The sequence below is a fragment of the Falco rusticolus genome, chromosome 7 (assembly GCF_015220075.1).
Source record: "Falco rusticolus isolate bFalRus1 chromosome 7, bFalRus1.pri, whole genome shotgun sequence".
Classification (NCBI taxonomy): Eukaryota; Metazoa; Chordata; class Aves; order Falconiformes; family Falconidae; genus Falco; species Falco rusticolus.
The window spans coordinates 53,518,339-53,541,040 of record NC_051193.1 but is presented as its reverse complement, the minus strand read 5'-3'; the positions used below and the strand labels follow the sequence as shown (position 1 = coordinate 53,541,040).

The 22,702-nt window shown below is 36.4% G+C and overlaps 1 protein-coding gene across 8 annotated transcripts in view; it reads left to right on the top strand.

The window, feature by feature from the left end:
• The window catches only part of GPHN (gephyrin), a 296,920-nt gene that overhangs the window by 225,194 nt on the left and 49,024 nt on the right, over positions 1–22,702 (top strand). For all 8 annotated transcript variants that reach the window (XM_037393801.1, XM_037393798.1, XM_037393797.1 and 5 more), the window contains 2 exons: positions 18,036–18,078; positions 21,310–21,447. In XM_037393801.1, the coding sequence (XP_037249698.1) occupies positions 18,036–18,078; positions 21,310–21,447 (181 nt within the window). The remainder of the gene's footprint in view (positions 1–18,035; positions 18,079–21,309; positions 21,448–22,702) is intronic.

The window sequence follows — 22,702 nt, the reverse complement described above, 5'->3', positions numbered from 1 at the left end:
AAAACTTACAGTTTTAAATGAGAGAGATTGGTAAAGCTTCATCCTACAATACCTTATTGACCTAAGGATAGTGTCAGTTATTTAGAAGAGGAAGCATTCATAGTTGTCTTCAGATTCACCATTAGTTTTAAGTATTTTACAAATACAGTGCTTTCATTCTTTAAGAAGCTTCCACCTTAAAGGGCATAAATTTGGAGTTTCTGAAATAGCTGGTCATGGGAACTTAATGAACCCCCTGCTACTGTCTCAGTGCTGGAACCACCTATACAGAAAACCTTCTGAGACCCTTACTGTGCCACCATTTCTTTTTTAACAATGTTTTCTTTTCCCCACTGCACAACCAGGCTCGGCTCCCTTCGTGCTCATCCACCTATAGTGTTTCTGAGGTATACTTTGCACGTGTTCTCTCACACAGTTGACCTGCTCGCCTATCACACTTTTTTGGTTTTATTTACTTCTTTCTTTTTTGCATTGCACTGTGCACAAGTGGGGAAAAATCAGCTTGGGGCGGGGCAGATTTTGCATGATCAGTCGGCAACCATGTTCAGCGTGGTTTTAAAATCACTGTACCAGTCTGGGACCACCGTGATGTGTAGTCTAGCTAGGCAACTGCTATATAACATATGATCATAAATGATATAAAAAAAGCACCCTTAATTATCTATTACATTAAAATAAAACCCATGACCTTAGAGATGTCCAGGCTGAAAAACGCTGACCGTTCTCAGCCAGTGAAACTGGGAAGACTCTGTACAGATGGGCATCACATTATGATTACTAATTACCTGTGTAGGTGTAGGTGGTTTTATGATCTCTGAAGTTCATTGTTAATTCCCACATCTCTGGCTTGGGTCACTACCTACCAAAATGCATATACTGTTGTAAATACTTCCGTATCAGCTTCATAATAGTCTTCTACAATAAGGTATAGTGCCATCTTAGCAAGAAGTGAAAAGAAAAATATATTCAATTTTGTAATTAAGGTGGGGAAAAAAAGGAGAAATATATTACGATAAACTAGAATTCACAACATCATGGGATAAAAACATTTTATTAGTTTATAAAATACCGTCAAATTAATGCCATGACCCACTATGTAAAGATTAGGCTTCAGCATATTATTAGAATTGATTAATGGATGAGTATAAAAGTAGTGGACTTGAATTTTTATGGAACGCTGAATCAATTTTGAGCACATACAGTTATTTATTCTGTATTTTAAAAGAATCCCTTAAAGTTGCCAAGATCTCATGAAAAGATGACAGTTTACGCTATCTCTTGCTGTGATCCAAGTTCTAGACTTTACATGAATATTCCATTAAGGAGGATCATACAAAATGCAAACATATAGAGCTCACCTACTCAGTGACTTTGCCCCTAAGCAGGAAGATCTGTGTGTAAGCAATAGTCTAATTTGTTCTCAAAAGCTTCTCAAGCAATCATTTCTAGCACTTCCTTATCCTTAGTACTATAAAGGTTTTTTTCTAGTTTCAGTGTATGAACAGGCAAAAGTTCTAATAAAAAAGTTTTTAAGAAGAAAGATGCTTACAGTCATAGATTATGTCACTGATGCTTTTTCTGTCATAGATAAGTAGTTGCTGTCTGGATCCACCAGGAGACAAGTCAATTTAAAAATAATCAAGTATGTGTTCTTAAAAGCATCTGATAGATATTCTGTAGTTTGTTGTGCCTCGTTACTGTATGATAAGAAAGCCTCCCTGTTTTCATCATGATGGTCATCAAAACACCAATACAGAATAAATCAGTAATACTATACGTATACACATACAAAGACACTCTTTCCTAAGCTAATACAGGAGCCATAAATAAAATTTAGTGCTTACAGATGCAAGACAAATGCCATCCTCACTCAAACAGCCGTTCTTCTGAATGCTCTCTATGAAATCAAGAAAAAGGGCTGGATCAACAGGCATTTCAGCTTGATGACACTTTGTTTCCAAATAATACAACCGTGCTAGTTCATACCGGCAAAATGGGAACGTGCTTTTATGGATTATGAAGTAAATAAATGATTTCCAGGGAAACTGGACTCTTCTTGCTTTGCCTGCAACTTCAGCTATTTGTCCTTTTCGCATTCTGGAGGGATCGCTGTCTTTGAAAGAAATACAGACCAAGGTATTGTGGCTGGTGGCTGGTCAATATGTATGGGTCTCCTGCTTAATCAGATGCCAGGAACTGTTTTGCCTTCTCCAAAGCTGTCAGGCCATAGTACCAATTAGTAATCTTGGCATAGTTAGATTCTACTGTAACTGAAGAAGAAAACTGGAATATTAAGTGCATGAAAACTTAGTGAACACTCTCCACAAAGAATGGCTTTGGAATTTGTGGTAAAGAACCTGCTAGCTGAAGTATCAAGGTGACACTGCAAGACTGTACAAGCAATTCATCCTTTGTGCTCTGTCCAAAGGGAAGATCTTCGTGTCTAAAATGCAGATAACCTGGCTGCCTGGTGAACCAGATCTTGTGATGCAGTTAAAACATTTCTAGCTGACCAGGATTTCATGCTCATGAAACATAAAGTGCAAGACCTAGGCTGCCCTTTTTTAAACTGCAAACTGAGGGTTTCAAAAAAAAGGAAACATTCTTCTCTGGTGACAGGATAGCACACTGTGCATTTTTGAGCTGTTTGAGCCAGCGGCAGATCTAAAGGAACAAACCAATTGGAACTGAAGATCTCTGTGGAAATTGTAGCTATTTGAAGAGGTGAGGTGGGATTGGAGATTCTCCGGGTCCGTAAGGGATTTGTAGTGTAGTTTCTAACTTTGTAAGAGACTCTTCATTCAGAAATACAGCTTATTGTCAGGATGCATGGCCAGCGATGCTCAATGTCATCTGCTGTTGTTTTGAGAAAATGGGAGAGGCTGCTATGAGTAAACAACATCCTTACCTCTAAATGGTATGATAGAAAATCTCCAAAACTGAGGTATTAAATCGAGTCCAATAGCCTGCCATTAATTTTGATCAAGGGGAAGAAAAGGAGTAATGTTGTATTGCATAATGTCTCATATCGAGGGGGAAAAAACAGATAGGATCTCAAGGTTGTTTCTTGTGTCTACACCTATTTCCATGGTTCTTATTCCAAGAAAATATTTTTCTTAAGCTGATTCTTAAGTACCAAATCCAGAGCTTCTGAATTTCTTATGTCCAAGGCATCACCAAATAGCATTGGACCTTCAGAGGAACACCAGCAACACAGAGACAAGAGAAATGGAATCAGTGCTGTGGGAATTCAGTTGAATGTGCCTTCTGACAAAGGTACAACAAGAGATAAAAGAAAACATAACTTAATATAAACAATTTCTGAAACCTTTTTTTTTTTTTTAATGGACATCATAGATTGTAATAAAAAACTCCCTTACAATTTTATTTGCTGAGAAAAACTCTGAAATCAGATTAACTGCCATTCCTAGAGATAAGATGGCCAGAAATAAAAGTGATTTTTTCCTGCTTTTACATAGAAGGTCTTTGATTGAAGAAGTAAAAGATCTTCCAGCAGAAGAGAAATTTGGGATTTGTGTATTGTGCATTGTGAAAATTTGAGGTAGAATTTTCTGCCTGATTTTTTTCATAGAAAATATCTCGGAGTCCAATAATTAGGAGAAGCTTCTTTTCACCTGTTCCTTTTTATTTTTACCAGTTGCACTGGTGAAACTGTGAATGTGGTCAGCTGATGCCTAGTTGAAAGGAATGGGCAGAAAGTTTTTTAAAACTTCTACTTTCCTTTAGTTAGAGGAAAGTTTTTGTAGTTTGTTGAACTCCAGACATTATAGGGTAGTAGTACTATATACCTACTTAGCCCCAGCCAGCGCCTTAACAATTCTGCTTGTCTAGAGTGAAGTGCTGTCTTTGGTTCAATTAAATTAAATCAAAGTGAATTTCTTTAAAAAGTGATTCCATTGTGGCAAGAGAGATAAAGCTTTAATGCTCTAAAATGGTAAATGATAAAATATAAATTTATATTCTCTTTGCATTTCATGATACACAATAAAGGTTTTCCCCCTTCATGAAAACCAGTTAGCTTCATCCCTGTAATTTTTGTAAATGTTAGCAGGACTACTTAAAGGATTTTTCTGAGAGTAGAAGTATTAATTAGGAATGATGCTGACATAGCAGTTGTGCAGTATAGAATGTGTGTAATGTATCTATAATTTACGTTGTGACAAAATATAGTACATTTTAATTAGTAGCAGTAGTTAACTAAGAAATTTTTATAACAGGTTGACTTAGTACTTTAGAAGTACTCTGACTTCAGCTTGTATCTGAAAAATTCTGTACACTATGTAAAACTAACAGATTGACCAGTGAAGGTCCAGAGGCTCCTAATATATAAAATTTCACTTAGATAGTGTATATATATAGATATATTATATAGAGACTTTTTATTACAAGCATCAGTCTCTCTCTCTCTGGCTTTCTCTCCCTCTCCTCTGGCTTCTGCATGTGCTACATGTTTGGCTGAAAGCATAATGAAGGAAACCTATCAATCTGCTTCTTGAAAGTATAGTGGCAGCAAAATATTTACTGCAGTACTATCCCGTGCTTTCTTGAAAAAAAAATTTTTTCAGAGAGGGAGACACTCAGGTCTGTAGCTTGTCATATGTCTTATTCAACATCATGGAATTATTAGAACATGATGACTTGTGTTGTGAAAGATCTGCAAAGTTTGAAGTTAGTTTCCTCTCCCACAAAGTACATTATTTCCATGAAAATAGGTTTGGAATACGTATTGGCTGCATACTGATTGGTGGGATTTGATTGTGTACTTAACATGGTTAATGAAACAACAGAGACTTGTATTATCTTCCTGATAATACAAGAACAGAGGGACCAGTACAGGGAATTGGGTATCAGCAGTATTCAGAGAATAAGAGGAACTACTGTTTCTTACCACAGGTAGTCCTTTCAGAAACTGCAGGAAGATTTTTAAGTGCTTTAGGTTAAAGTATTCTACATAGTATACATACAAAATGTCAAATAAATTAATCTTGTTCTTCAAAACTAAAGCCAGGTAAGAGACTCTTTCTCCTGCTTAGGCTAGTTTGATAGAAGACAATGCTGAAAGACTGAGAACTGCTACTCTCACATCCAGGTGTTTGCCAAGCAGCACAGAACCTAGAATTCAGTTTTAGGTAGGGGACGTTAAGTTCACTGTTGATACCTGTTGTAAATCTGCACTACATAGCACAACTGATTTGAGGATGGGTGGACTGCTTACATCTTAAGGGCAGAGGGGACTACTCTTGACAGTCAGATTCAAGGGCATCCTTAATGTATGCACATAAGCCCAGCATTTTGAATTTGCTGCCTACCTGCAAATTCTGCATCCAGGACTTTCAGAAGGCTTTTCTGGCTCCAGGAAGGTACGCCAGCTTTCCTTGTGCTGGCTTGAGAATGTAGCAACCCCTTTGCCATCGTCTTTTAAAATTGGGTTTATTTTATCTAAAATGTTTCTCTCTGGATTTCTAACCAGTGGGCCATTAATGTGATTTTTGTTCATTCCAATATTATAACTTCAAGCTTTCCAGAAGCAGTTTGCTAGATAAAAAATTTAGAAGAATGAATTTAACCATGATAATTGACTGTGCAATTGTCAAATAACTGAAAAGGTCTTCAGTCAATTCTTAGGTACCACAGAATGCTTTCGTGTCAGTATTGGTTTTATGATTATGGAAATATTTTAATATAAAAGAAAATCCTAAGGGAATATCCATACACAATGTCTGACGCTTGAATTGCATATTGTTAAAGGTCTGTCTCTAGCACTGTTTTTGATGATCATTAGAATAACAGCAAGAAAAGTATGATATAATTCTAAGAAACGTAAATAGATTTGAAATTCCATAGGTGGTCTTTAGGCTTTCAGGTATAATGAGTGAATTACATGGTTTTGTGTCATTACTGATCAGATTATTAGGTTGGTTTTGCACTCAGTATTTATGCCCTTGACTTGCACATTTTTAAAAACATATTATGCACAAACTTGATTAGAGTGGCACAAATTTTATATTTTGTTACATCAGTTAACTTCCACTTCTGTAATATGAAGATATCCCATAGATGGGGAAAGCACAGACAAAATCAGTCACACATAGTAATTTCTGGAACAAGAATTCCTGTTTCTTGCTTTTTCTTTTGTAAACTTTTCAGTCTATATATCAGCTGGAGAGTTGGGTGGGTGGGTTTTTTTCCCCAATATAGAGAATTTCACTTAACCTTTGTAATTCAAGTGAAAATGTGTTTTGGGAGATGGAAGGCCATGACTGAGAAGAGCGGACTTGTGCCCTTTATTTCCTCTAACATAAGATCACTCTCATGGCATAAACAAAGATTGCTCTTAGACAGCTAAGGCTATGCCTTGGATGGGGAAGACAAAATGAAGTAAATGTAAGCAGTTCCTCTCCATTTTCTTCCCCGCTTTCAGCAGATAGATAGAAGTCCAGCAGATAGGCAATTTGATTCTTTACATCTAACATAAATATGCTGATCTGAACAAAAATTGCTACATTAAATTGAGCTTGCCTGTTTCATTGCCTTTTGAACCCTATATGTTTTGTAGAGATGCTCTTTGAAATTTGAATTAAAGTTTTTCCAAGTTAGCTCTGTTCACTAGAGGGAAAGTTGAGGTTTTCATATTGATTACAACATGGCTTTAATTAACTTGCTAATAAGTCCTTAACCAGATCTTGAGCCTGAAAACAAAAGTAGGTCTTTATGTACCTGTAATCTCTACAGATCAGAAATAAATGAACACAACGGAGCCAGTCAGGATCCACTAATCCTTTGAGTTTTGTCCAGCTATATTGGTACAATCTAGTTCTGTTTTTCTGTGGGTCTTTCTTTTTGCAGTTGCAAATAGGTTTCGAAGTCAAATTAGAATTTGTATGTATTTCTGTTTCAAACATGAACAAGAGATCAAAGCTTTCTATTTGGCAATTGCCATTTAAAGAATTACATTTTTTCTGTTGCATTTTGCTTTGCTAATAGTACTACCTTACTCTAGGCTTAAAAAAAATTGAATGAATTAAAATTCTTGCTTTCAGAGAAACGTGGTTTCCTCAGTGCACTTTAAAATGCAAAAGTTTGTGAAAAGCCAGTGATCTAGTTTCCTTATTCACGGAAAATAGCTTTGCTATTTCTGTCTTCATTCTTGTTATTAGGATTAATAGCTGCACAAAATACCTTCTGTAGCATCCTCTCTGCCATACCAGAATAGAGAACTGTTCTTGCTACAAAAACTAGATGTCGTATCGAGAAAGGCATTCATGACAGCTCATGAGGGAAAGTATGGCAAAACTTTAAGTTACATCAGGAATGAAAGTGCGTTATTTTAATAATCTGATCAAGGTATACATGAATGACTTTGATGAATGGCATCTTGGATATTTACAATACAATTATTTTTTTAAAAAAATCATTAATAAATGTTACTATATTTTTACTTTGAATACAATTTTTGTTTGCCCACTGCTGAATCTTAAATTAGATCTATTATTAGCTCAAAGCAAAATTTTACTTAATCCTACAGATTCTCTGTGCATGGTACTTACCTTGTGACTTCTGTCAAATAAAATTATTCCTTCATATTAACATTTTGTACTTATTCTTTTATTCTCTACTAATAAGTTCTGTTCAAGCATAAGTTCATTTACAAAGAACTATTTAACATTCAGGAGAGTGGTAAACCCAGGGATTTTGATTGGCATCTCATTTCATATTAAGATTTTGGCTTAAACCTTAAACCTATTCAACTTACCAAAATCATAATACTTTTTGTTGATTTTAATTATGGTGCATTATAATATTTTATTATTATGCATTCTAGCTGTGCATTTATTAGAGAGAGAATAAATAAAATTCGAAGTGTCTGTTAGGAAGCATAGGCACTAAGAAAGTGAATGATAAAATCACAGCTGTTTTCCAGAAAGTGTTGTATACATTTCTGTATTCTAAAAATCAAGTAATTCAGAAATAATTTCCATCCTTCCCTATTGGGAACTTTAAAATTCTTTGCTTTTTGTTTCAAGACAAGTCTTTATGTTTTTAAATGCCCATCCCTGAATAATTGGCTTTCTTCTTCTTCCACAAAATAGGGAGACATTTCACCCTGCCTTATGATAGAGATGTGCAATCCTTTATGAAACAGATTAGGTCAAGTCAGAGCATTATGAATGGCTTTTTTCTTTTGATTGGTTATAATTTAGATGCATATATTTAATCTGCATTTGCATTTTCCAAAGTCAGTCTTGTCATTCTTTCTCTAGAAACACATCCATTTAAGCAAAGAGGTTTTTTCCATTTTCTTGTGCTGTACCTTACTGTATGGCATCAAAACTGGCTAGATTAGATATAACTCTGAGATTTGTTTTCTAGACAACCAGTGTTTTCTTTTTAAATTCAGCAGCAAGCTGTTCACCAGCATAAAATGTTTAGTATTTATTTGTTCAGGTTTTACTAATTAAATCAGTTTGTTTGAGAAGCCAGACATTTGTCTGCATTCCTTACACTAGTAATAACACTCAGTGCAACTGCAGTCAAGTTTCAGCTGCCAAAGCAGTCTAACTCTTCAGTCAGCTTCAGAAACAGAATCTATGGAAAGTTCGTCTAGAGTCTGAAGTAGTAATCAAAGCTTCTATTGCATTGCTAGTATGGCTTTTGGAGTAACCACTGATGTAAAATGCCATACATGTGATCTAAATTACATGTATCTATAGTGGACAGTGACTGTTTTAACACATGGAAATCAGATGTACATAGCAGTGTCAGTATCAGTAACATGTAGCTTAAATATCAGTGGGTTCCCATCGGTGGTCCCTGCATTATCTTCCTGGTTTTCCAGTTTTTCAAATGCAGTTTTGTAACATGGAACAAGTTTTTTTGCTAAGCATAATTACATACGTTTTTCATTTAAATGCTGGAGGGGAGAAAGAATGTCCCTATTCACATTATTTTCCATATCCCTTTTTCTTCTATAAACGTCCAAGATTCACTACTGCTAGAAGCCCAGCCAAATTAATATTTTGTTCTAAGGTACATAACTGTTGTGGGAAGACTGGTGGTCATCATTGTGCTGGACCTTGCAATCCAGACTGCCAAATTCAAGACAGCACTGAAGGAATCTCATCCTTCGGAGCCTTTAAGGCTCAAAGCAAATTCCTTCCTAAATGTAAATACTCTTCCTACGTTTGTATTTCTGATCACTTTCAAAAATAATTTCTAGCTTGGGTTTGACAGTATAGTTCTCAAGTGCAGCATTTCCTTGATTCCAGCCTCTTCTTTCCATAGCTTATGAACCCTCTGAAATCATCACTTTATTCACCCATGAGGATTCTGATTTCACTTTAAGGATTCTCCTCAGAGGAATATAGGCTGTGTTTCTGCCTCAAATTGAAGGCAGAAACCTAGCTCTTCATACAGTGAGTTCTGATACTTACTGCTTAGATGGATTCATGGACTGAAGCTTGATTTTCCTTACAGTTGTTGCTCCCTGATTTGAATTTTAACTTTAAAAAGCTTTGTTCATTTTTATACTTGAAAGCGTACAAGTCTGAAGTTTTGGCTGAATGCTGTATACATCAGTGACTATAATGTACACCGTATATAAGATTATTGTTACCTGTGTTTACTGGTTTTTGCTTTCGTACTTGAAGCTCTTCAAATTTGATGCTTCTAGCTCAAATGAAAATGTTAGTCTTACCTAAAATCAACTCCATCAGAGTTAGGCTGGAGCAGAAATTCTGATCGAACCACATGGGTTAATATATGTTTTGTTCCTGGTCATATAATTAAAGTCATCCAACCATCCAACCATCCACTTTAGAATTATAATAATGATAAAAATCACCAAGCAAATGCCAATGGAAAAAGCTGAAATTTAACTTTAAATATGCCTGAAAAACATAAGAAATTGGGTGATGGCCTTCTGTTGACTCTAGGCCTGAAGATTCACTCATTAGTAGATTGGTGACTTTTGAAGTTTATAATTGTTTTGAGTTTGTTGTTACTGTTTTTGTGTGTTCATATTCTTTGGACGTAGAAATGGAGGGAATGTTCCCTGTGTTCAGCTTCCAGAAGGTAAGATTGTAAGCATGACATCCAGGTTGCAGGCTTCATTAGCAATTACAAGTTCGATTGAGAACCCTTTGAAGCTCAACGAGGAGGTGCTTTTTCACTCCCACAGATCTTGGATCAAAGGGATGGAGGCCTGGAGGCCTTGAACCAGGTTGGAACAAAAGCAGCAGAAGATAAAAGATCCAAACAGATCTCTGTCCCTTTCTCACCAACATCTATTCAGATGTTGACAATAACTAGATATTAAGAAAACTGAATTTTGTTTCGTAGTTGTCGCAGGTGGGGTGGGTGGTGACTGCAGCTGTTCTGCTAGCAGTTCAGGAAACACAGCTGGAACAGAAAATGTGATGCTGTAGCAGAAGGCCCTGAGTGGGTACCAAGGAAGTCTATATTGCATTTTCTGTCTCCAAATTAACATGAACTTTCACTAAGGAAAGACTTCTTACATCATTTTCAGGGGTACTCATTTTCTGTATAACTAAATAATTCCCCATTCAGAAGAGAAACATGTAAAGAACTAAGTAATTCCCCATTCAGAAGAGAGTTTGGATAATGTTTAGTAAGTAAAACATGAAACTAGTTTTTGAACAGGGAGATTAAAATGAAATAGCCTTATCTTGTCTCATGTAGAAGACTGGCTGAAAATAATCATGATGACATCATAATGCCTACATGTCAAAGGGAAAACAAAGAGTTGCACATATCACATTGATCTGCTGTGTCCTGAACGTTGTGTTTCACTTAAACATGACAGTTTTGCTTGACTATATTTGAACAAAAAATTTAATTTAGAATTCTGATTTTGAGGGTCACACCATTCAAGAAAAACAGTTTCCCATTTTTTTGCAGTAGTGTGGAAATCTCCTTTTAATGCTGCGTTGAAATTGGCTGTTGCTGGGTCAAGAAACAGAAATATGAAAATAGTTAAGATTTCATTTAAAAGCAAAACACTTGTAATAGAAATGAAACTTTTTAAACTGTCAGCCCTAGGGTATGTCAAAAGTTAGAGAGTAATTTATGGTGTGCTTGAGGCCAAGAACTTCTGTACATCACCTATATATTTTTAGTCCATCTGATTGACAGCAGCTTGAAAAGCTGCTGGTTGACAGCTGGTTGAACCGGAACGGACAAGGAGTTTAAAAAGCCTTAATGCTGGTTAGATAGGATGTAACTCAGACATCTAGCACATACTTGTGAGGCTAAGCAATTCAATCAAATTGCCAGGGTGTGAGTTTCTATGAAAACAGGCAAATAAATTCCATTTCTCTGGCAAGCAACAAGGACAACAGGAATCTCTTTCTCTTACATCTCTTTGGAAAGAATTTTTTTTTTCTCTGCCTTTATTTACACTATCAACTTCTCAAACTGGAGAAGACTTTCAGAGCTTTTAGTGAACATTTAACATTTTCATTCAAACAAATAAAAGATCTTGTTCACAGCTAATAATACAAGTAGTAGAAATTTTGATGTTCCCAAGTGTGATGTTCCTAGAGATTTCTTGTGTCTTACAATTCCCACTTGGATTCTGTTAGCACAGATTAGAAATATCTGTGTGGATATTTGTTGAAGTTTGTGCACAAATTACTTGGCAGTAATTTTTATGTCTTGATTTAATACAGGCTTTAGCTTACACAAGATGAGTGTCCTCTCCATATATGGGTATTATAACTAATACTGTTTCTCTGAACAAAACTGGTATGATTTTGAATAAGCCCTGAACAGCCCCTAAAATATCACAGAAACACGCTGTCTTTCTAGTGTTATTCATACAGCATATCTGTATGTTGTCCCATACTTTTAAGAACACAAAAACCAGCTCATATTTTTTCTCATATAAACATAAACGTTTCATTAAAATTTCTCTGAAGAAATAAAACCCACTTCCTTTCTCTTTGCTTCTTTTTATTCTCAACTATCAAGCCTATGCTGCCGGTTTGTAGTAGCAAGTTTGCCTTCCCATCAGCTTTCTGACCAGCGGTTTACTATTTTGTCTCCTTTTTTGCTGTACGTATCATAGTTCTTCCTGTTTTCTCGTTCAGTGAGATGTTCAGCTTGCAGTTTTAGCTGGAATGTAAGATTTTGTTTGAACCCTCTCTTATTAATAACATTTGATTTTGCATCTCCAGGACAAGGTCAGTGTCCATTGAGAGATGACTAATCAGCATCTTATCCCAGAAAACTGCCCTTTGCCTTTTCATTTCATTTTGTTCCAAATATTACATAGTATCTTCTTTTATTTTATACTGCTCCTATAAAAGGAACCAATTCAGCCCTTGTGCTTCTGTGGTATATTCATCAACCCACTTCCACCTTCCTGTTCCAACAGTAGTTAGGATGAACCATAACCTGATCATAAAATTCCACGTATATGGTGAGTCTACTGGGAAACAATGATCACAATTAAATACATCTTTATGTAAAGTGTAGGTGACGAGGAAAAAACGCAGAAAAGAGAACTCAGTAGTATATGGATCTGAAGATGTTTTTTGTTCAGTGTCAAGTCTACCAAGCATAACATTTAATAAGTGTAAAAATCTGCTCCTAAAATTATTTTGGCTTCAAATGGTTTTGTGCTTATTTCTTCCCACTGACTCCAAACAAGTAATTCCATGTGTAGAATAATATATGATTCATATTTAAATTTTGGTGAGGTGAACCCTACCAACAGTGCTGCTCCTTTTGAAAAATGTGTTATTGAGTAATGTCTGCTGCTATCAAATTCCTTGAGCTCACTTTCCTTTCCCTTTCAGAGATGTTGTCAGTAGAACAAGAAAAAATTATTCTATAGTGTTGAACTGACTTCAGCCCTAATTCAGATGGCCATAAAGCATACTCTTAAGACCTTGCATGTTCAGCTCAGTGTAAAAGTGCTGTTTGAATAGGAATGCATTCCTGAAACAGGGCAATTGCATCTTGTATTAGGATTATTTAATCCTCAAATACTTTGTTGAATGTTTTCTGAAGTAAGCAATTCCAGACATATGTTTCCTGTGAAATTTTTAACAACTTCATTTTTATATTCCATATTAATTCAATCAAAGCAATTCTCTCTGTTCTTCAGATTAGATTTAAAACATCTTTTTTAATGAAAACAACCAATGTATTTCATTACATTTTTCAGTTTCCTTCTAGTTTAACCTTTTGTATATTGCTTAGAATAACAGGCCAAAATCAATGTTAACAGTATTATCACACCAGTTTGAGACATTGCTCTTCATGGTTTAGTTGTATTTTATATATTCGTTTACAGATAGTGATGAATGTATGTTGTACCGTTTGGGAAGGGGGGGAGGAAAGTACTTTAGGCAAAAGACACCATGCAGACCCCTACAATCGTAAATCAGATCATATGTGATTTGCAGTCTATTTAAAGCAGGCAAGTATTTGGGAGACCATGCAAATGGCATGTGCACAGAGTATATTGTACAGAACTCAGATCATGTAATCACTAATAAATCACACATAGAAAAAAGCAGCAGCAGCGTACTTTCCCACATCACAGAGAATAAATTGTCTTCATAAACCTGCTGAAGTTTCAAAGAGAGGTTGTTTGAGTTATGCACTTTCTTACTGACAGCAAGATGTAGTAGGTGTAATATCTCATAAACAAGCCTGCCTGGTGTTGATGAGACAGTTGGAGGAGTACAGTCCTTAAACGGTTAACGGCTGCTGTGCTTTGCATACCCTGCTTCCTTCATTACAGCTTGGCGAACTCATTCCCTTTGCTGTACCTTAGTCCTCTGTATGTCTGTATGTATGTTTGGGTTTCTGCTGGTGGTTCCACATTCTGCATGCTTTCCTCAAAGTGGAGCAATGTGCTTTCCCATAAATAACAAAGATTATGGGTTAGCTTCCTACAGGCTCTGTGTTCCTGAGAAATGGGCTCTTTCTGTTGGTGGTAACTCATGTTTTGATGTCATTGTTCTGAATTGTTCTTCATGTTATAAAATTGAATTTCAATGTACTCCCATAAGAGTTAGCTTTTCATATTGGGCTGGAAACTCTTCATCTTTGTGTAGCAATTTGTTTTATTATAACCAATGGTTTTTAATTGTACCTCCCATAATGAAGAGCTGACTTAATACTCTGTGCTAATCTTGTTATGACTTTAAAAAGGTAAGTAATTTCTCTAACCATTCCTAAGTCATGGTAAATTGTTAAAGGGTTTTTCAATTTTCTTTTTTTCTTTATTTTTCACATGATTTTTTCACTTGTAGCACAGATTTTTTCTTTGTGTCTTTTCTATTTTTCTTGTAAAAATTTTTTTGTGGACTGATTTTTATTTGCAGCAAAACATACCTTGTAAATTTAAATTAATCCAATTTAGTAGTCATTGATTTCATTTTTCAGACCAATAATGATTGCTAGACAGAAAATGTCAGCAGGACTCTTTATTTTACCATTCCCTTAATTTATTTTTGAGTACTTAATTTCACATTCTGTTCGCTACTTTAGCCTGTGGAAGAAAGCTTACTCTGCACTCCAGCATGATGAAATTATATCTTAAAGAACATAAAATCCAGTGTGCTTAAAAAACAGAGTAATGTGAACTGAATGCTTTGGGTTTGGTTACATTCTGCCTGAACTGTGCAGGGGAATGGTACTGGCTGGTAGCCCACTGTGTCTTCTGCCAAGATACTTTGTGAGCCAAGAGGCTGTAGAATGGACAAACAATAAATCTATACTTCCCCTGTGAGAGACAGCAGTAGATCGTTATTTCTGGAACTACCTGTGAATGAGACAAATAATAGTAAATAATAGTACTAATCACTCGCCCCACTCAGTCGTGGTACTGTACGCCAACTGTATGTTTAGTTAACAGTAGCTGTGAAAAGAATACAGGTTTTTTGTAAATGTCACATTAAATAACAAAGGAGTAAAACATACAAGTAATGAATATGATAAAAGGCACTCAAAGCACATGACCCCATTCATGCGAAGCTTCATTGCTGCTAAAACTATGTGTTAGAAAACTGGTGGGTTTTATTCAAAATCATTTTACTGCAGTTTTGTTTAAAAATAAGATTTAGAATATCAGTGTGCAATTCATATTAAACAGATGGAAGTATCATGTAATAACTAATTTCAATGTCAGTTATGTTCAAACGTGGTTTGTATTCTGCAGCTGTGAGCATAGGTTGGGGAACGATCAAGTCTAGCTGATCAAGCCTTTTACTTTATTATCATGGATTCCTCTTCCACAGCTGCTTTTAAAATTTGTGGGAAGCAAATTATTTCTCATACTGCATATGTTACCCATCAGGTGAGTGATAACATGGAAACTGTAGGCTGGGTGTAAGAAAACAAAAAGTAAATTTCAAGTCCTCTGTGTGCACAGAATTAAAAAAATGACCTGTGAGAGGCTGCGTGTGAAGCCAGCTGTCTTTTGTTGCCATTGTCATTTGGACACTGTAAGAGCAAAACTTTGTCAGCACGTTTTTTATATTAGAAGATTTGATCTGCAAATCTCAGCTGCTCTGTTCATTATAAATCTCTTGTTTTTGTCCATACACTAGCTCCACTATAGGTTGGAAGGGCTTAAAGATGAACTGAGGAGGAATAGAGGCTACAACTCGAGAGTAACTATTACTGCTCAAAGGAGCTGTTTTCCATTCGCAAACATTGCTTTGCGCTATGGGTTTGGGCTCCTTCTGTTCCTCCACTTTGTTGAAGACACTCTCTTGACTTTCATTTTACTTCTTTAGCACTGTCTTTGTCTGCTAACATTTTTCCTCCTTCTCTAGTAGCTTTTATCTGTGTCCTTTGGATCACATATTTTACTTAGTTTGTTTTAGTAGATTGTTTCAAATGTTTGTGTTTTGTATTTTTGGTTTTTTGCCTTTTTCTTTAGGACTATGTTATCTCACTGAGTTTCATTCCACAGTTTGCTGAATCGCTTGGTTATTTTGCAGCAGGCCCATTCCTCGTTTTTTTCTTTTCATATGGTTTTCAGTGAGAAATAAGAGAGCCTCTTCCATTTTAAACAGTAGTCTTACACACATAGGCCCATGTCTCCTTTTGCACACACCATCTTCTGCCTTGCCACGTCCATCCTGCTTCTCTCTCCGCCCCCCACCCCACCTCCGCCTCTCTCTCTGCCTCTCTCTTTCACGATTTCTTTCTTACCATTATACCATCTTTTTGGTCCAGAATTGTCTTTTGGTAAATTACAGGTAAACATTTACTTCTTCCAAAGAGAGTTCATGTCATGCCTTTGAAATCTGGTAAAACAACTCTGGGCCAAATTTGGGCATCATTAATATTTTGTTTGCAGTTTTCTTGTATAGTATTTTTGGTGGGAAGGAGGGAGGGTTTGGGGGATTTCTGTTGATTTTTTTTTTAAACAACAGTTTTTTCAGGGAAGGACACCATAACCCACTCTAAGTTGCAACATTACTTTCCATAAGTTATTCCATTACAATAAGTAGACTGTGTTGCGCTGTAGAATCCAAATTTCTTTATGTGAATATACATTTGGGGCAAGCTGCTGTGGAACAGAAGAAAGAGGTTTAGAAGTTGGGGCACAGTTGGTTTCAGCCTTAAGTGGTGGTTCCTTTCTGAAGACAGCTTTTGGGGGGTTGAGTGTGCACCATTCTTCATCAATTCTTAGACCATACATACTCACTTTCTAGGCAATTTTTCTGGAATTGCAAATTGACACTGTAGTCTGAAAGATAATCTGGGTTCACTCCTTTGCTTTTTCAGCAAAGAACAGTGGTGCTGCAGGGAAATTACACCCTCAGCGTCACCTGTGCTATTCCACTTCCTTCACCACGTCTACCCAGTTTTACTTTTATTATCCTCTCACTGAAATTTGGCAAAACATTTGTCAGTACGGTAAAAAAGAGAAGGAAACCGTTCATCCTCTCTCTGAGATTTGCCTCCCTCAGAAGTTTACTTTAGCTGGGGTTTTGTCCACACAGGAAGCTTGTTAAAGTGTTACCAGTTCAGCCAGCTGACCTGCCAGAAGGCAGCCTGCTGGTCAAAGTAGTTACCTAAAAACTTGCAACTTCAGTGTTACTACACAATGTATACAAGGTTTCCAAACCTGAGAAGAATTAACAAGAGCTGATGCTTCGGTATAGGTAAAGTTTAAACTGTGTTGTGTTTACAGGACTGATACTCTTCAAAAAACAATTCTTTTTAAAATCTGTACAGTAAACGGATGGAACTCTATAAATACCCAGTGTTACTAGAATATTAGACCAGCGTGAATCCTCCCATTTCCCCACAGTCAGACTACAGTGTCTGGAATAGCACAGTGGGAGCTAAGCATCTAGGAAGAGGATTTGTTGAGAAGCCAGTTGCCATCCTCACAGTTACTTTTTAAAGTAGAATTGCACTGTAAAATTCATTCTGAGCCTAGCATTTCCTTTAACCAAACAGAAACAAGTGAGTAAATTTATCTGGCCCCAGCCAGGAGCTGTTGATACAATTTTGAAGAAGTCTTACTAGATGTCTTCAGAATCAACGCAATCTAAATTGAGTATTTTTAAGCTCTTTCTACAATACCTGAAAATATCAATAATAGAATTTTAAAGCAGGTCGTGATAATATAGTTATGTTAGTATTTTGTCTAATCATAAAACAGGGCCTAGATTCAGAGTTACTGTAATTACCGTTGTATAAGGAAATGTGGATATTCTGTTTAAAACTAGAGCTTGACACGTAATTTTAACCACTGTGTTCTTTGATTTCACTCTATTACTGTCCTTAGGCCATCTTGTTTCTTATGTGGGGGGTGGAATCAAATTGTTTGTATCAGATCCTGACCATCAGCTACTACCCTTCTGCGTAAACGTACTTATCTCATACAGAGTATGTAAGAATGTTCCTGAAAATACATATAGCCTCTGTCTTAGATCCCAGGAGCTTGCCCATTATGTCTCTGTATTTTGCATTCTTGTTAAATTCTGTATCTCATAGACTCTGTGCTCTCTCTGCAGGTCCAGTCTAGGTGCAGCAGCAAGGAGAATATCCTCAGAGCAAGTAAGTACTGAAACTTCATAGCTCTGTTGAGAAACCAAGACTGCTCAGAAGACAGCAAATGACAGTCAGATGAGAAAGATGGTTGGGACATAAGTGGATTTGCAGAAGAAATTTCATAACTTAAGGCAATGAAATTCAGTCCAAATAGGAAATTAAAGAAGTGTAAATAGCGTGTCATGTCTATGTATTAATCGATAGTTGCCTTTTAATTTTTTCTTTCAGGTTTTTCTTCTAATGACATGGAGGTCTGTGTTGTTTGTGGTGATGTATTATTGTAAACTATCATGTGTGTGCAAGTTTTTTGGGCAAAAAAGTCAACACTCAAAGACAAAGAAAGTGGAAATAATCAAACTAAGGATATATATGATTTTTATTTTCATACCTGAACATGAGATTGAATGTTGGGTTACATAATGCCAAACCAAAAAATACAAAAGTTAAGGATTCAAATTTGATCCAAATGACCTGTTCTTTAATTTGCACAACTCCTTTCCTTTGTTTTATGGAAATCTTTTCCAGTCTCAAATTTGATCCACTATATATATATATGTGTGTGTGTGTGTGTGTATATATATATGTATATATATATATATATATATATAAAAAACTCAACAGGAATAGGAAGTTGTTTTAGTGATAATAGAGAAGACCGACAGGAATTTTCTACCTGATACAACCAATTGACTTCACTGCTTCAAAGCTAGAGGATTATTTTCTCATATGAAATGCTGCTTAATATAAGTAGTTATTTTTAGAACCATCTGACATTTGACATTAGTGAAAGATAACTTGGGAATGTCTGAGGAGTTGTTCAATGCCATTTACTTGTAATTAAAAAGCACCACTTAGTCATTTCAGAATTTACAAAATCATTATTTGTCTCTGGGTCTGTTTAAATTAATGATAATAAGATAATGACTCTAAAAGGAGAGTTAGCATTTGTTTGTGGGAGGAAACAGGGACAGAGAAGGGTTAGTAGTTACATGTGTGTCTTGTTCCTTTCTTTGTTATGGTTATTCATGCTGTTAAAAATATTCATATTTTTAACACCTGAAGGAGCTTTATTTTTGAAGTATGTATTTTCATGGCTTCTCTTGCAGAAGTAATGGGTGTTACTTTTGGTGTTGGAACAACGTTTGCAGAGGTTAGGGGATGTTATCTATTTTCAAAACAGATGTGTTGAAGAAGTCATCAGTAGATTTTAACAGAATGTTTGACTTAGAGACAGAGTTCCAAATCTGAAGCTAGTACTCTGGACACCATTCAGAGTATTCGTAGCCTCTGAATTCATTCAAGTTTTAAAGGTTAAAGAGGTGAAATGCTGGTTTCTGAAGTAGCTCACAGGGAGTTTTAGGTAGCAGTAAAACATAAAAGCACATAATGGCTGTAGCATAAAGGTTGTTTGCTGCCACAGAACTCCCCCAGCTTTCACTGCTGTGACATTTTTTCCTAGCATCTTCCTTCATTTTTTCCAGCTTTTCCTTTTAGAAAATAGTTTCTTATTTTATAAAGTCAGGAAAAAGTTTTTAACATATATTGTGGGGAATCTGTGGGACCTGCAGGAATTATGGTGCTGCTAAGCAGGGTTTCTTTCTCTGCAAAAGAAAAGTATGGGAAGTTTGACTGTGTCTCACAAATGCTTTCCTTTCCTTTTCCTCATTTTTATGAGGTTGCTAACACAATACAGGCATAATAACATAAAATGTAAGCTTGCTGGGGACATCCTGATTGCTAAATCCAGGAATGCAGTTTTTCCGCTAGTTACACTTACATCTCACAGTAGTTTAATTCGGATCATTCAAAGAGTTTGTTTAAATAATTTCTTCCAGACTCTTTCTTGGGACTGGAATTAGATGGGCAGTTTTATTTGTCTCTACTTCTTCCTTTTAAAGATAGTTTACTGGGTTAACAGCAAAAAAATAATTAATGAACAATCTCCCATGTAGAGAGACAAGCATGTGTCAGTGCTGAAAGAAGTTGTGTATATACAGATTGATTAAGCGACCTTCTCTTCTGAAGGAAAAACTTAGATTGCATGATTGTTTTATTACTTTTATAGTTATTTTTTATTAGAAGTCTAGACTTTATGCAAGAATCTTTTTTTTTTCCCAAAATTTGAAGGAATGTGCAACAGCAAAAGGGATATTTAGGTAGCTATTGCAAAGCAGAATCATGTAACTAAAAATTAGGTTCTATTATTTTTTAATGCTATCTTATTATAATTTATGTTGCTTTAGGAATATCATTACATATTACATACAGAACATCATCCACTTTGGCTCTCATAAACACCTTCTTGCTCTAGGCAAATCCATTTAAGATATTTCTACAACTGTCATTTTCTTAATCTTTTGGTTTGTACCTGTTACTCTTGTTTATGTATTCCTGCAATAGTTCCCTCTCGTCAGTTGCTCATCTTGACTTTCAAAATCCTTCAGAGCTTATTGTCCCCTTGTTTACTCTCTCAGTAAGTACCAAGAAATCAAACATGCTGTTGGCTTCATTTTCGAACAACTTTTGTCATCATTTCTCCCAGCCTGTCCCTCATACTTGGGAAAAGTAGGCTTCCATTAATGCATCTACTACCTTCACTCAAATTATACATTTAAATGTCACTTTGCTATGGTGACTACAAAATCTTGACAGTGGGTAGGATACTCGCTAGCTGGAAGCACATCTGCTGTCTTGACTGTCCAGTGGTTTTGTTGTGCTCCCCTCTGTCCTCCTTTCAAATCTTTGGCTCCCATCTCACTCCTGGATTGCAGACTCGCTGGGGCAGTGTCCCTTTGTGTTTTATCTGTGCACTGCACGTAGCAGATTGAGATGTGTTTGTGGGGAACAGAACAAGGGGTGAATTGTCCTGAGTTCATAGTTCATAGAACCGAGTTAGCCTCAGATTACGATCCTCAGTGTAAAATACTGCATCGTTTTGAAGGGTTCGTGTTTCTGATTCACTGATCCTTTTATGCTCATCAAAACTTCTGGTATGTTTTTCATTACAAGTAGGGATCTACACTTTTGTGAACTTTTTCAACTGTAGATTGCATTTTGTTTAAAATCTCTCTTTTGATTCTAGTTGAATATAGTGCCTTCCTAGTGTCTGGCATAAATGCCGATAGTGGTAACTAACTGATTTAATTTTCCCCTAAGTGCCGGATTAATTTCAGTAAAATGGTTTAAATGAGTATCACTGTGTGTAGCCTACATAAACCTGGTGCTCTCTTGTTGCAGGTCACAGTGCTGTTGACATTACCAAGGTAGCAAGAAGACACCGCATGTCTCCATTCCCATTGACATCTATGGACAAGGCCTTCATTACAGTTCTGGAGATGACCCCAGTGCTTGGAACAGAAATCATCAATTACAGAGGTATTTTAAGTTGGACTCTTTGTGAGGATTAGGGTGGTTAATTCCTTATTTTACAGCCTTCATAAGCTCTTGATCTTTTATTAATGTTGTGAGGTGTCTGAGACAGTACCTTCTCCAGGAGAAACTGCTTTAGGAAATGCCAATAATAGGAGAAGAAATCTGCTGTCAAAGTCAGGTGACTGTCAGCTGAGCTCAGTGCTGTTCCCTGAAGATACCTGTAATGGAACTCAAATATATCAATGAATTTTCTTCTGGTCTGTGTTACATCCGACAAAGCTAAAATGTAGAAACCACAATTTGCCTTAGTGATTGATTGAACACTGGACTTCCGTAGATGCCAAGTATAGTGATCGTTCACTCTGTTCACGTACTGTAGGAGATTCTCACTAAAACCCCTTTCCAAACTGCGATTAATGAACAAATCAAAGCAATTATTGGTTCCAGGTCACTTTTTTCCATGTCTCTATCTTTACGGTTCATCTCAGTCTGTTTTTCCGGATCCTGCTTGGCCCATTGGTCATTCCAGAATTTGCCTCCTCTTCTGATAAACACAACATAATTCCCTTTCTATTCTACCAGTACATTTGATCCTTTTCTGATATTTACTTGCATTTAACATTTGATTTATTGATACTTTGTAATCAAGCATAACTGTTGTTGATTTATACAGTGAGGTTGTCTTAAATGGCACCAAACAGCAGGCAAAATGTCAGACCTTGTGACTGTGTCTATACTTATAAATAAATGGGGACAGAAGAAGCCGTTGTCTGGCCTTAAAAGGAATCAGCAGGGCCCTCTCACGTTTATTCAGCTAAACGATCCTCCCTCCTGGAACAGTGTGTTCATAGTGCCTGTTAGGTGTCTCCCTTGCTTCTGCTATCCCTTACACCAAGCCTGGGCATGATCTGGGAGAGTGTTCTTGGCATAGAACAAAACCATGACAGGGAGCTTGCTGGCAAGTAATCCTAATGTAGGTAGGGAAGAGGAAACCTCCTCCAGGGATTCCTCCGGATTTTCCAAAGGTGAGGTGGTGAGTGAAGAGAGAGCAGAACCGCAAGCTTCAAGAGGCAGAATGTTTAGGACATCAGTGGACTCCAGGTAGCAGAGAGGTACGTGTGGTTTCTGGATGGGATATTCTGTCTTAAATTTCAAAGTTGTCGTGCTCTGCACCAAACCTTTGTGCTGCCGCAAACCTTCGAGATATCTTCATATTGACATCCTGGTTTAGCAGACTGTATGTACAATCACAGCTGTG